At 44.1% G+C, this 15,401-nt stretch overlaps 1 protein-coding gene across 1 annotated transcript in view; it reads left to right on the forward strand.

The window, feature by feature from the left end:
- LOC112225590 (solute carrier family 49 member 4) overlaps window positions 1-15,401 on the forward strand; it is a 95,126-nt gene that overhangs the window by 27,237 nt on the left and 52,488 nt on the right. Inside the window, exons 4-5 of the mRNA XM_024389678.2 lie at window positions 4,821-4,950; window positions 14,826-14,934. Of these exons, the coding sequence (XP_024245446.1) occupies window positions 4,821-4,950; window positions 14,826-14,934 (239 nt within the window). The remainder of the gene's footprint in view (window positions 1-4,820; window positions 4,951-14,825; window positions 14,935-15,401) is intronic.

Genomic DNA, 15,401 nt, shown 5'->3' on the forward strand with positions numbered 1-15,401 from the left:
GTTTTCGTTGCAGGCTGTGTCAGTGGCACTGTATTGTCCTCAAAGCGGGCAAAAAAGTTATTTAGTCTGCCTGGGAGCAAGACATCCTGGTCCGTGACTGGGCTGGGTTTCTTCCTGTAGTCCGTGATTGACTGTAGACCCTGCCACATGCCTCTTGTGTCTGAGCCGTTGAATTGAGATTCTACTTTGTCTCTGTACTGGCGCTTAGCTTGTTTGATAGCCTTGCGGAGGGAATAGCTGCACTGTTTGTATTCAGTCATGTTACCAGACACCTTGCCCTGATTAAAAGCAGTGGTTCGCGCCTTCAGTTTCACACGAATGCTGCCATCAATCCACGGTTTCTGGTTAGGGAATGTTTTAATCGTTGCTATGGGAACGACATCTTCAACGCACGTTCTAATGAACTCGCACACCGAATCAGCGTATTCGTCAATGTTGTTGTCTGACGCAATACGAAACATCTCCCAGTCCACGTGATGGAAGCAGTCTTGGAGTGTGGAGTCAGCTTGGTCGGACCAGCGTTGGACAGACCTCAGCGTGGGAGCCTCTTGTTTCAAAGCGATCTGACTGTCTCATCACACGAATACCAGTCTCAAACGTTTCAACCTTGTACTATTCAGAACAGAACGGGCTGCCATAAAAGATGGGAGCTTGCACTGGTCTGCTTAACTGATTCAGAAAATTAAAGCATTTAATTAAAAATATATATATATTATCCACCCACAATGGTACATTGAAGCTGTGGCTTTGTGTTAACCTAAGGGCGCATTCATATTACATTTAAAAGGACAAAACAGACACATTTTCTGAACCGAGCCCTTTAGAGGTCATAGGGAAATTAATTTCAAGTCAGAAAGCATTTAGAGGGAATTATATTCCTTGATGTTTTCCTTCTGCTTCTCTGAGGATAATAAATTCTGCACCTCCATACACACACTACAGAAAAGCAGCAGTCAACCCTTGTGCCAAATGAAAAGGCTGATGTCTTTTTTGGGTTGAAAAAACTAATGTGAGCTGCGTTGCTCTAACCAGCCAGTAAAAATGCAGCTGCTGTCCAACCAATCTGCACATTGTGACAAGAAAAAACATGATTTATGATTCTGGTGGTACTTTTTGGGAAATAGATTGTCTGAAAATGCCATAGATTTTCCAAGTGAGATGTGTCCGATTCGGTTGCCCTTGCCAAGCCATGCCAGGCCAGGCCCAGTGAAAAGGGTTGGGGGATTTAGTAGCTTGTTTGGAAGCCAGGGCCATGAAGGCAGGCTACCAGAGAGTATCAGAGGCCTCTACAGTGTCTGTGCCAGCTGAATAATCTAGTCCCAGGGCCATCTCTCTGATAAACTGCTGCTCTCTTCATTGACTACACTGGACATCATCAACACAGCAGGTCTGTATGTTCGCAGGTTCTGTGCTCTGCTGTCCTGTTCTGTTCCATCTAAAAGTAGGGTGGAATCAGAGACGTATACATGTACAGTTGAAGTCAGAAGTTTACATCCACCTTAGCCAAATATATTTAAACTAAGTTTTTCACAATTCCTGCCATTTAATCCTAGTAAAAATTCCCTGTCTTAGATCAGTTAGGATCACCACTATTTTAAGAATGTGAAATATCAGAATAATAGTTGAGAATGATTGGTGTATTTCAGCTTTTATTTCTTTCATCACATTCCCAGTGGGTCAGAAGTTTACATACACTCAATTAGTATTTGGTAGCATTGCCTTTAAATTGTTTAACTTGGGTCAAATGTTTCGGGTAGCCTTCCACAAGCTTCCCACAATAAGTTGAGTGAATTCTAGCCCATTCCCCCTGACAGAGCTGGTGTAACTGAGTCAAGTTTGTAGGCCTCCTTTCTCACACACGCTTTTTCAGTTCTGCCCACAAATGTTCTAGGATTGAGTTCAGGGCTTTGTGATGGCCACTCCAATACCTTGACTTTGTTGTCCTTAAGCCATTTTGCCACAACATTGGAAGTATGCTTGGGGCCATTGTCCATTTGGAAGACCCATTTGCGACCAAGCTTGAAATTCCTGACTGATGTCTTGAGATGTTGCTTCAATATATGCACATCATTTTCTTTCCTCATGATGCCATCCATTTTGTGAAGTACGCCAGTCCCTCCTGCAGCAAAGCACCCCCATGTTTGATGCTGCCACCCCCGTGCTTCATGGTTGGGATGGTGTTCTTTGGCCTTCCCCTTTTCCCTTCAAACATAATGATGGTCATTATGGCCAAACAGTTCTGTTTGTTTCATCAGACCAGAGGACATTTCTCTAAAAAGTACTGTCGTGTCTTTGGCTATGCCAGATTAAGTGATATGACATGCTATTCTATAAAATCCTTTCTCTTTAATTAATATTGTTTTAAATTGTATTTATTTTTATTTCACCTTTATTTAACCAGGTAGGCTAGTTGAGAACAAGTTCTCATTTGCAACTGCGACCTGGCCAAGATAAAGCATAGCAGTGTGAACAGACAACACAGAGTTACACATGGAGTACACAATTAACAAGTCAATAACACAGTAGAAAAAAAAGGGGAGTCTATATACATTGTGTGCAAAAGGCATGAGGAGGTAGGCGAATAATTACAATTTTGCAGATTAATAACACTGGAGTGATAAATGATCAGATGGTCATGTGATGGTCATTATATTACCTGATTGAGCTAATCATGTAAATGGAACTAGAGAGTCGGGGCACCACAAAATAATATTTATATAGCTGTTATCTTCCAAATTAACTCTCAAGGCCTAGTAATATTTTACAGCAATATTAGTCAATATTAATCGTCACCTTAATTCAGTCTCATCTGAAAGTTGTACATTCTTGGTTATCTTCACGAACCCTGGCTAACAAGTTGAATCAGCAATACAAAATTGAGTTTAATGATTTATTTACTAAACACCTAACTAATCACACAGAATTACAAATTCATAGAATGAATCATACCTTGATTACAAATTATATCATAAAGGAAAACGTCCCTAGCGGATGGAATAGATATGACAGCTGGTTACACAAAAGAAAAGGGCTGGGTTTGAGTGAAAGAGCGGGAAGACTGAGGAACAAAGGGAGAAGCTGTGCTATCGTACAGTATCTTATGCATTCTAAATTACCGCCCATTTGGAAAAGGAAAATGCAATAAATATTTACTCTGAGCTGCGCTTCGGTAGGTTGGTGGTAGATGGATGGCTGTAATGCCAAACCGAGTCCTTTGTCCTTTGAAGAATGTCTCTGGTGGTCAATTGGATACGTTGTAGTAACGTCATTGTGTGGTAGACGGGATATTCTGTCTGTTCTTTCCTAGCCCGCGTTTGCAGCGGCCGCTGCTAACTCAACGGCTAGCAGGTATCACTTCTGTAGTGAATAAGAGTTCAAAGTTCATACCATTCGCAACCAAAGCTCATGCTGAGGTTGGCTTAGTTCTGTAGTTGACATGTTAGACCTTTTAACACAGAGGCTGCAGGCCTCACGTACTTGGAACAGGAGGTTACATTTTCGTCAAGGCTTTATATAGTGGAGCGAGAAGGGTGTGTCTGAAAAGTTTTATAACCCATGTCTCTTCACAGGGGCGGCCCACTGATTGATGAGAGCCCTAACCTTATTAAAACCCAAATCTCTCATTTGGAAGTTAAAATTACATTTAATCTCTTCACCAATCATTTTATATTCAAACATTTAAATTGACTCCGATAACCACAATGTCCAGACTTTCTGTAGAGTTTGTCATCATATCATTGATGAGAAAGTCCCAGATGACAACCGAACTGACATCATATTCATTAAGTACCACCGCATATGTTCAATTGGTCAGATTACCAGAATATAGTTCATTTCCCCCCACCTACTGATGTTCCCAGAATCTCTGTTAACCAAGGGGTTTTCAAATTTCACATCAGTAGGGTAGAGAGAGGAAAAAAGGGGGAAGAGGTATTTATGACTATCATAAACCTACCCCCAGGCCAACGTCATGGCAGTACGATCTTTGTCCACATGTGCAGTTGCAAACCGTAGTCTGTCTTTTTTATGGCGGTTTTGGAGCAGTGGCTTCTTTCTTGCTGAGCGGCCTTTCAGGTTTTGTCGATATATGACTTGTTTTACTGTGGATTTAGACACTTTTGTACCAAAGTACTTTAATCTCTAGGAGACAGAACGCGTCTCCTTCCTGAGCGGTATCACAGCTATGTGGTCCCATGGTGTTTATACTTGTCTACTATTGATTGTACAAATGAACGTGGTACCTTCAGGCGTTTGGAAATTGCTCCCAAGGATGAACCAGACTTGTGGAGTTCTACAATCTTTTTTCTGAAGTCTTGGCTGATTTTCTTTCCCATGATGTCAAGCAAAGAGGCACTGAGTTTGAAGGTAGGCCTTGAAATACATCCACAGGTACACCTCCAATTGACTCAAATGATGTCAATTAGCCTATCAGAAGCTTCTAAAGCCATAACGTCATTTTATGGAATTTTCCAAGCTGTTTAAAGGCATAGTCAACCTAGTGTATGTAAAATTCTGACCCACTGGAATTGTGATACAGTGAATTATAAGTGTAATAATCTGTCTGTAAACAATTGTTGGAAAAATTACTTGTGTCATGCACAAAGTAGATGTCCTAACCGACTTGCCGAAACTATAATTTGTTAACAAGAAATGTGTGGAGTGGTTGAAAAACGAAAAGTTGTAAAGTTCCGACTGTATCTCTGCATGGAATGGGTTTGTTACTGACACATTGACTGAGTTCAGGTCATTAGGAGGCTAATAATAACCTTTATCTTTGACCTTAAGGTTAATAACCCACTGAGCTGTCTTTCTTCCTATAGAGCTTGGTGTGGTGGCGGTGCTGTTTGCTGCGGTGCTGTTCTACTTCCCCTCCCGGCCCCCCAGACCCCCCAGTGTAGCCGCTGCCAGCCAGAGACTCCGCTACAGCAGCAGCATCTGCAGACTACTCAGGTATGTGCTGTCTGGTCCTTTGACATCATCACACACCAACACTAAAAGCAGGAATTCATATTACTTTACTTTACTGACAGGCAATGCACCGTACAGCAATGTAGAAAGCATATTGATGTAGTTTTACAGAACCACTCTGAATAGAGCAGCATGCTGAGATGAACCTGTCATGAACCCGAATCAACGGAGTGATCTGCAATTAAGTTGTATGATGCCTTCAATCACATTTATTTCTAAAGCTATTTTTACATCAGCAGATGTGACAAAGTGCTGTACAGAAACCCAGCCTAAAACCCCAAACAGGAAACAATGCAGATGTAGAAGCACAGTGGCTAGGAAAAACTCCCTAGAAAGTCCGGAACCTAGGATGAAACCTAGATAGGAACCAGGCTCTGAGGGGTGGCCAGTCCTCTTCTGGCTGTGCAGGGTGGAGATTATGTACAGTGCCTTGCGAAAGTATTCAGACATACCCCAAGCGACTTACAGCTGTAATCGCAGCAAAAGGTGACGCTACAATGTATTAACTTAAGGGGGCTGAATAATTTTGCATGCCCAATTTTTCAGTTTTTGATTTGTTAAAGTTTGAAATATCCAATAAATGTCGTTCCACTTCATGATTGTGTCCCACTTGTTGTTGATTCTTCACAAAAAAATACAGTTTTATGTCTTTATGTTTGAAGCCGGAAATGTGGCAAAAGGTCGCAAAGTTCAAGGGGGCCGAATACTTCGCAAGGCACTGTACATGTACTGTTTGGGCCGCTAGTTAATGTGCATCAAAGACATATCATCTCTCCCCCTAGATTAATTACACTGCCTTAAGGTGCCCCTGGCATTCCCATGGCATTCCACTGGCCATGCTTAATAAATAAATAATCAGAATCGTCATCTCCTCATCCATACACAGCCAGGGTCTTCTGGAGTCTGGGGTCCTGTAACATACTGTACTCATACAGCCAGGGTCTTCTGGGGTCCTGTAACATACTGTACTCATACAGCCAGGGTCTTCTGGGGTCCTGTAACATACTGTACTCATACAGCCAGGGTCTTCTGGGGTCCTGTAACATACTGTACTCATACAGCCAGGGTCTTCTGGGGTCCTGTAACATACTGTACTCATACAGCCAGGGTCTTCTGGGGTCTGGGGTCCTGTAAGATACTGTACTCATTCAGCCAGGGTCCTCTGGAGTCTGGGGTCCTGTAACATACTGTACTCATACAGCCAGGGTCCTCTGGAGTCTGTTGTTCTGTAACATACTGTACTCATACTGCCAGGGTCTTCTGGGGTCTGGGGTCCTGTAACATACTGTACTCATACAGCCAGGGTCTTCTGGGGTCTGGGGTCCTGTAACATACTGTACTCATACAGCCAGGGTCCTCTGGAGTCTGGGGTCCTGTAAGATACTGTACTCATACTGCCAGGGTCTTCTGGGGTCTGGGGTCCTGTAACATACTGTACTCATACAGCCAGGGTCCTCTGGAGTCTGGGGTCCTGTAACATACTGTACTCATACAGCCAGGGTCCTCTGGAGTCTGGGGTCCTGTAACATACTGTACTCATACAGCCAGGGTCCTCTGGAGTCTGGGGTCCTGTAACATACTGTACTCATACAGCCAGGGTCCTCTGGAGTCTGGGGTCCTGTAACATACTGTACTCATACAGCCAGGGTCTTCTGGAGTCTGTGGTCTTGTAACATACTGTACTCATACAGCCAGGGTCTTCTGGAGTCTGGGGTCCTGTAACATACTGTACTCATACAGCCAGGGTCCTCTGGAGTCTGGGGTCCTGTAACATACTCATGCAACATTCAGAATGCACTGTCCCTCTAGCCTTGCATCACACACACACTGAGAGCTGGGGGGAAATGGTGCTGTTTTTGGATGAGAGCTAGAGCACTCATTGCCATCCGCGGATTCTGTTCCTGTGGTGCGTATCCTGTCTGGTTGTGGTGGACTGGAATGGGCCGAGGAATGATGGCCTGTGGGTTGTGGGACTGGGATGAAGCGCTGGGCTGTGGACAGCAGTCAGCAAGTGGGTTGGCTGCTTGGCTTTCTGTAACTCCCTACAGTCAGCCCCTCCAGACAGGCAGATCTCTCTTTCTCTCTCTTGCTCTCTCTCTTTCTGTCTCTAGTTCTTACTGACTCTCACTGATGATAAACAATAACAAACTAAGCTGCTAAGCACAGAGCTTCAAGAGAGGTCATAAACCCAGTGTGCACACTGTCTGACACACACACACACACTTTGTCTGGACTGCCCCATTGGGACTGTAATGCGATCTGGAGTCCCACTGATAAGCAGCCTTCCAGCGGCCAGTCTGAACTGTATCACACTCAAGCAGCATCAGTGGCTGTCTGGCTCCTGGGAGTTCTACTCTACAGAAGGATTGTGGACAGAAGGAAGGGAAAAATTGGGCCTTGAGTATCTAAGTTCCACTCGTCAAAGAAAGATGGACCTGGGTTAGCAGCAACATTCTGTTTTCTAAAGTTTGCTCTGTTTTCTAAGCCAGTATCCTAAGCCACCATTTTTGCCCCTTCCTTCCATTCTGTTGTTGTGCCAGACAGAGTTTTGAACCGTAGTAAATGATAGGTTCGCCCAGCCGTTCCCTTCCGCTGCAGAGCCTAATCACAACACGGGTCTGGTCAAAAGTAGTGCACTATATATGGAATAGGGTGCCATTTGGGATGTTACCCAGCTCTCCACACATTTAGAAAGGTTATCAGTACTACGTGACCACTGCCCTGAGAATAGTAATGATGTTAGCTAGCAGCATTAATGAAGGTCCCATTATTACAATAACAGTCATTTTGCCTTGGAACGTTTTCTCCTGCTCATTCTGATGCATTGAACTCCAGCCAAGACCTGTCAAGGACAAATGGCACTTAGCTGATGATGCCTCTGGCTTCATGGCTCCCCGGAATATTTCACCCTGCACAGGGCGGACCTGTGCTGTGCTTACTTAGCCTGTGTCCCAAATAGCACCCTATTACATGGATTAAACCTTTTGACCAGAGCCCTGTGGGCTATATAGTGCACTACATGGGGCATAGGGTGCCATTTGGGACAGCCTTTCTATACAGTGATCTAACTAAGCTGTGGGATGGAAAAAGGTGCTGATATTGATTCCTGCCATCACAGCAGAGATAGAGAGAGCGTTCCATCAACACACTTTTACGAGTCCGTCTCTCTCTCGACTCTCAACTCCTCCAAGGCCAAGTAGTCGAGTACCACAGGACAGGGTACTGGGTGGAAAACATCATGGAAAACTCCCTCCAGCCAATGCTTACACAAATCCAATTATTTTAAATCCATGATCGGTCCGTTTTCACAAAGTAGGAGTGAGGATCTAGGATTAGCTCAACCTTATTGATTATAATGAATGAAGAGGGGTACTTGATCCTCAGCATTTCTACTCTTGATACGTACAGCCCCTAGTCTACTTCCCTGTCCGTCTCTCTCCTTAGAGTTAGTTTATGCCTGTTCCGTCTCAGCACGGACGAATAGCTAATCAAGTGAGAGGAGTAAGAGTGCCAGCCCTTCGTGGTTTATGAGCATTTCTACAAATGTCTCTCTAATCATCAGGCCAGTGCGTCCAGGAGCCTGTATGTGTGTGTCTGAACACAGAGCGGAGACTCTCGCTAACAGAGGAGCCCCCCCATCCCCCACTCTCACCTCGCTGCTAACACTGTCTGTCTGGCACCACTCCAATCACTCTATGACCAATTACAATCAACCATAAGACCCTGTCCCCGCTGCGTCTCCACGCCGCTGATTTCATTTGGGAACCATCACTTCACCCGCCTAACAGCACCATTAAATCACCAGGCGTCTAGGCTGACAGTGACAGCAGCCGTCATGGAAGGGGAAATCTGTCTCCCCTGTCTCTCTGTGGAGGATTGTTTTTGTTTCCCTAACGTCCGTTCACTACGGACAGCAGCCGTTTACTCATGCATTTGTTTGTTTCCATTGATATGCCAGCGGCGTCCTGTGCGTATGGTGGAGGGGCAGCCGGTGAATTCTTAAGGCGTTCCTCATCCTCAGGGGGAGATCAGAAACAACCCTGAGGAAAACCACAGAGAGGGTGGTTATTTGTCAGTGTTTACAAAGACTGACAGAACTGGCCAAAGTCCCATTGATATGACCAAACCCTTACAACAGTTTATATTAAAGACCCTCAGTCTCGTATGTCTCTCCTCTCAGGCTGTTAGCTAGTGAAAGAGCACACAAGATTAGGTTCTGTTTCCCTAATGTGGGTATCTCACTTAGTTGTCCCTGGTCCTAACCGATACACTCATCATTTCTGACTGCATAGCATCTAGCCTTAATGTTCTCACAACCATGAACACTATGTTTACAGCAGGTGGTAAATGTGTTATTTGTAGACTCACAGAGAGGAAGCAGGGCCGGGGGAATTGATTCAGATGTGATTGGCGTAATCCACTCGATTAGCAGAAGGCCATAATCTTCCTTCCAGGGATCTTGGAGTCACAGAACAATCAGAGGAAATCATTGTCTCAGATCAACATCTCAGATGCGGGAAATGACTTTGTTTGACATGCTACTATTTCCAAACCCATTTATACAAGTAAATATGTTATTAAGTAGGTGTCTGTGTGTCTGTGTATGTGGTTGGTGTCACCACATGAAAGGTTCCCGGTTCTCCATTTGACGATTCCATTTCTTAGCTGCTCTCCCCCGTATTCCAACCTCATCTTGGAGCTAGTATTGCCAGCCTGTCAAGCAGCTCTTCTCATCTCTTCCTGGTTCATGGCCAGGTGTTTATCTCTCTGTCACCACATTGTGATGTGGGATAGATCGTGCCTGACAGTCAGAGATGCTGTGTGGTGCTAGCTGACAGGATAGGAAAGCCAGAGGCTGTCTGGTGGCACGTCTCAACACATTATCAACCAGAGAGAAGGAAGGAGACGGGTGAGGCTTTGCTCTGCTCTATATTGTCTCAGACAGACATATGTACTCCTGCCATGCACACGGGTTATAGTTTTTCTTGCCCCAGAGATTACCCTTCGTTCATCACCAAATGTAAACTTTTTGAGTTAAATGTTTAGTTTGTCATGATGACTCATAATGGACTTAAATGGGACTTTGCTAGTTTAGGATAGTGTAGGACTTTACTAGGTAGTGATAGTGTAGGACTTTACTAGGCAGTGATAGTGTAGGACTTCTCTAGGCAGTGATAGTGTAGGACTTTACTAGGCAGTGATAGTGTAGGACTTCTCTAGGCAGTAATAGTGTAGGACATTACTAGGCAGTGATAGTGTAGGACTTTACTAGGCAGTGATAGTGTAGGACTTCTCTAGGCAGTGATAGTGTAGGACTTTACTAGGCAGTGATGGTGTAGGACTTTACTAGGCAGTGATAGTGTAGGACTTCTCTAGGCAGTGATAGTGTAGGACTTTACTAGGCAGTGATAGTGTAGGACTTTACTAGGCAGTGATAGTGTAGGACTTTACTAGGCAGTGATAGTGTAGGACTTTACTAGGCAGTGATAGTGTAGGACTTCTCTAGGCAGTGATAGTGTAGGACTTTACTAGGCAGTGATAGTGTAGGACTTCTCTAGGCAGTGATAGTGTAGGACTTCTCTAGGCAGTGATAGTGTAGGACTTCTCTAGGCAGTGATAGTGTAGGACTTTACTAGGCAGTGATAGTGTAGGACTTCTCTAGGCAGTGATAGTGTAGGACTTTACTAGGCAGTGATACTCTAGGACTTTACTAGGCAGTGATAGTGTAGGACTTTACTAGGCAGTGATAGTGTAGGACTTTACTAGGCAGTGATAGTGTAGGACTTCTCTAGGCAGTGATAGTGTAGGACTTTACTAGGCAGTGATAGTGTAGGACTTTACTAGGCAGTGATACTCTAGGACTTTACTAGGCAGTGATACTCTAGGACTTTACTAGGCAGTGATAGTGTAGGACTTTACTAGGCAGTGATAGTGTAGGACTTCTCTAGGCAGTGATAGTGTAGGACTTTTCTAGGCAGTGATAGTGTAGGACTTTACTAGGCAGTGATAGTGTAGGACTTTACTAGGCAGTGATAGTGTAGGACTTCTCTAGGCAGTGATAGTGTAGGACTTTACTAGGCAGTGATAGTGTAGGACTTCTCTAGGCAGTGATAGTGTAGGACTTTACTAGGCAGTGGTACTGTAGGACTTTACTAGGCAGTGATAGTGTAGGACTTTACTAGGCAGTGATAGTGTAGGACTTTACTAGGCAGTGATAGTGTAGGACTTTACTAGGCAGTGATAGTGTAGGACTTTACTAGGCAGTGATAGTGTAGGACTTTACTAGGCAGTGATAGTGTAGGACTTTACTAGGCAGTGATAGTGTAGGACTTTACTAGGCAGTGATAGTGTAGGACTTTACTAGGCAGTGATAGTGTAGGACTTTACTAGGCAGTGATAGTGTAGGACTTTACTAGGCAGTGATAGTGTAGGACTTTACTAGGCAGTGATAGTGTAGGACTTCTCTAGGCAGTGATAGTGTAGGACTTTTCTAGGCAGTGATAGTGTAGGACTTTACTAGGCAGTGATAGTGTAGGACTTCTCTAGGCAGTGATAGTGTAGGACTTTACTAGGCAGTGATAGTGTAGGACTTTACTAGGCAGTGATAGTGTAGGACTTTACTAGGCAGTGATAGTGTAGGACTTTACTAGGCAGTGATAGTGTAGGACTTTACTAGGCAGTGATAGTGTAGGACTTTACTAGGCAGTGATAGTGTAGGACTTTACTAGGCAGTGATAGTGTAGGACTTTACTAGGCAGTGATAGTGTAGGACTTTACTAGGCAGTGATAGTGTAGGACTTTACTAGGCAGTGATAGTGTAGGACTTTACTAGGCAGTGATAGTGTAGGACTTTACTAGGCAGTGATAGTGTAGGACCTTACTAGGCAGTGATAGTGTAGGACTTCTCTAGGCAGTGATAGTGTAGGACTTTACTAGGCAGTGATAGTGTAGGACTTTACTAGGCAGTGATAGTGTAGGACTTTACTAGGCAGTGATAGTGTAGGACTTTACTAGGCAGTGATAGTGTAGGACTTTACTAGGCAGTGATAGTGTAGGACTTTACTAGGCAGTGATAGTGTAGGACTTTACTAGGCAGTGATAGTGTAGGACTTTACTAGGCAGTGATAGTGTAGGACTTTACTAGGCAGTGATAGTGTAGGACTTTACTAGGCAGTGATAGTGTAGGACTTCTCTAGGCAGTGATAGTGTAGGACTTTACTAGGCAGTGATAGTGTAGGACTTTACTAGGCAGTGATAGTGTAGGACTTCTCTAGGCAGTGATAGTGTAGGACTTTACTAGGCAGTGATAGTGTAGGACTTTACTAGGCAGTGATAGTGTAGGACTTTACTAGGCAGTGATAGTGTAGGACTTTACTAGGCAGTGATAGTGTAGGACTTTACTAGGCAGTGATAGTGTAGGACTTTACTAGGCAGTGATAGTGTAGGACTTTACTAGGCAGTGATAGTGTAGGACTTTACTAGGCAGTGATAGTGTAGGACTTTACCAGGCAGTGATAGTGTAGGACTTTACTAGGCAGTGATAGTGTAGGACTTTACTAGGCAGTGATAGTGTAGGACTTTACTAGGCAGTGATAGTGTAGGACTTTACTAGGCAGTGATAGTGTAGGACTTTACTAGGCAGTGATAGTGTAGGACTTTACTAGGCAGTGATAGTGTAGGACTTTACTAGGCAGTGATGGTGTAGGACTTTACTAGGCAGTGATAGTGTAGGACTTCTCTAGGCAGTGATAGTGTAGGACTTTACTAGGCAGTGATAGTGTAGGACTTTACTAGGCAGTGATAGTGTAGGACTTTACTAGACAGTGATAGTGTAGGACTTTACTAGGCAGTGATAGTGTAGGACTTCTCTAGGCAGTGATAGTGTAGGACTTTACTAGGCAGTGATAGTGTAGGACTTCTCTAGGCAGTGATAGTGTAGGACTTCTCTAGGCAGTGATAGTGTAGGACTTCTCTAGGCAGTGATAGTGTAGGACTTTACTAGGCAGTGATAGTGTAGGACTTCTCTAGGCAGTGATAGTGTAGGACTTTACTAGGCAGTGATACTCTAGGACTTTACTAGGCAGTGATAGTGTAGGACTTTACTAGGCAGTGATAGTGTAGGACTTTACTAGGCAGTGATAGTGTAGGACTTCTCTAGGCAGTGATAGTGTAGGACTTTACTAGGCAGTGATAGTGTAGGACTTTACTAGGCAGTGATACTCTAGGACTTTACTAGGCAGTGATACTCTAGGACTTTACTAGGCAGTGATAGTGTAGGACTTTACTAGGCAGTGATAGTGTAGGACTTCTCTAGGCAGTGATAGTGTAGGACTTCTCTAGGCAGTGATAGTGTAGGACTTTACTAGGCAGTGATAGTGTAGGACTTTACTAGGCAGTGATAGTGTAGGACCTCTCTAGGCAGTGATAGTGTAGGACTTTACTAGGCAGTGATAGTGTAGGACTTCTCTAGGCAGTGATAGTGTAGGACTTTACTAGGCAGTGATAGTGTAGGACTTCTCTAGGCAGTGATAGTGTAGGACATTACTAGGCAGTGATAGTGTAGGACTTCTCTAGGCAGTGATAGTGTAGGACTTTACTAGGCAGTGATAGTGTAGGACTTTACTAGGCAGTGATAGTGTAGGACTTCTCTAGGCAGTGATAGTGTAGGACTTTTCTAGGCAGTGATACTGTAGGACTTTACTAGGCAGTGATAGTGTAGGACTTTACTAGGCAGTGATACTGTATGACTTTACTAGGCAGTGATAGTGTAGGACTTCTCTAGGCAGTGATAGTGTAGGACTTCTCTAGGCAGTGATAGTGTAGGACTTCTCTAGGCAGTGATACTGTAGGACTTTACTAGGCAGTGATAGTGTAGGACTTCTCTAGGCAGTGATAGTGTAGGACTTTACTAGGCAGTGATAGTGTAGGACTTCTCTAGGCAGTGATAGTGTAGGACTTTTCTAGGCAGTGATAGTGTAGGACTTTTCTAAGCAGTGATAGTGTAGGACTTCTCTAGGCAGTGATAGTGTAGGACTTTACTAGGCAGTGATAGTGTAGGACTTTACTAGGCAGTGATAGTGTAGGACTTTACTAGGCAGTGATAGTGTAGGACTTTACTAGGCAGTGATAGTGTAGGACTTCTCTAGGCAGTGATAGTGTAGGACTTCTCTAGGCAGTGATAGTGTAGGACTTTACTAGGCAGTGATAGTGTAGGACTTTACTAGGCAGTGATAGTGTAGGACTTTACTAGGCAGTGATAGTGTAGGACTTCTCTAGGCAGTGATAGTGTAGGACTTTACTAGGCAGTGATAGTGTAGGACTTCTCTAGGCAGTGATAGTGTAGGACTTTACTAGGCAGTGATAGTGTAGGACTTCTCTAGGCAGTGATAGTGTAGGACTTCTCTAGGCAGTGATAGTGTAGGACTTTACTAGGCAGTGATAGTGTAGGACTTTACTAGGCAGTGATAGTGTAGGACTTCTCTAGGCAGTGATAGTGTAGGACTTTACTAGGCAGTGATAGTGTAGGACTTCTCTAGGCAGTGATACTGTAGGACTTTACTAGGCAGTGATAGTGTAGGACTTCTCTAGGCAGTGATAGTGTAGGACTTTACTAGGCAGTGATAGTGTAGGACTTCTCTAGGCAGTGATAGTGTAGGACTTCTCTAGGCAGTGATACTGTAGGACTTTACTAGGCAGTGATACTCTAGGACTTTACTAGGCAGTGATACTGTAGGACTTTACTAGGCAGTGATACTGTAGGACTTCTCTAGGCAGTGATACTGTAGGACTTCTCTAGGCAGTGATACTGTAGAACTTGCTGCTAAAACACATTTGTTTCTCTCTCTCTTGCCCTCCAGTAATTTCCGGTTCCTGATGATAGCGTTGGCCTACGCGGTGCCTACAGGAGTGGTGGCAGGCTGGTCAGGAGTTTTGGACATGATCCTCACCCCTGCCAGAGTCAGCCAGGTGAGGAACACACACCTGACCCAACACCCACAACATGTCTGCTGGGTTTAGAACATACCAAAGATACAGATTGTCTTCAAAGTTGAGAATTGTTTTCTGAACTAGCGTATCATTACTCACTTTATTCACTCTGAATGTACTACAGTAAAAGCAGTTCTGGAAGACAATTTAGACATTTTCAAACTGATCACTTCTTAAGGTCATTTTTTACATTAGAGCATTTACAGCATTTTCTGCCAATTTCATACAAATGACCTGCTCTGGTACGCACCCATAATGAAAAAGGTGTGTTTCAATAGCTATCTGAACTCTGTGTTGATGCTCACCTTCTGAAGCACTGAAACAGGCCCGCCAGCCTGCCTGAACTTCCCCTTATTCTAACTGGGCCTGTGATGTAGCTAATTGTCTGAGGCAAACACACAGTTTGATTTCCCTGGCTGAAATGAATGTTTACTTTTGAAATGGCA

This window comes from Oncorhynchus tshawytscha, linkage group LG26 (assembly GCF_018296145.1).
Source record: "Oncorhynchus tshawytscha isolate Ot180627B linkage group LG26, Otsh_v2.0, whole genome shotgun sequence".
In the NCBI taxonomy this organism is placed as follows: Eukaryota; Metazoa; Chordata; class Actinopteri; order Salmoniformes; family Salmonidae; genus Oncorhynchus; species Oncorhynchus tshawytscha.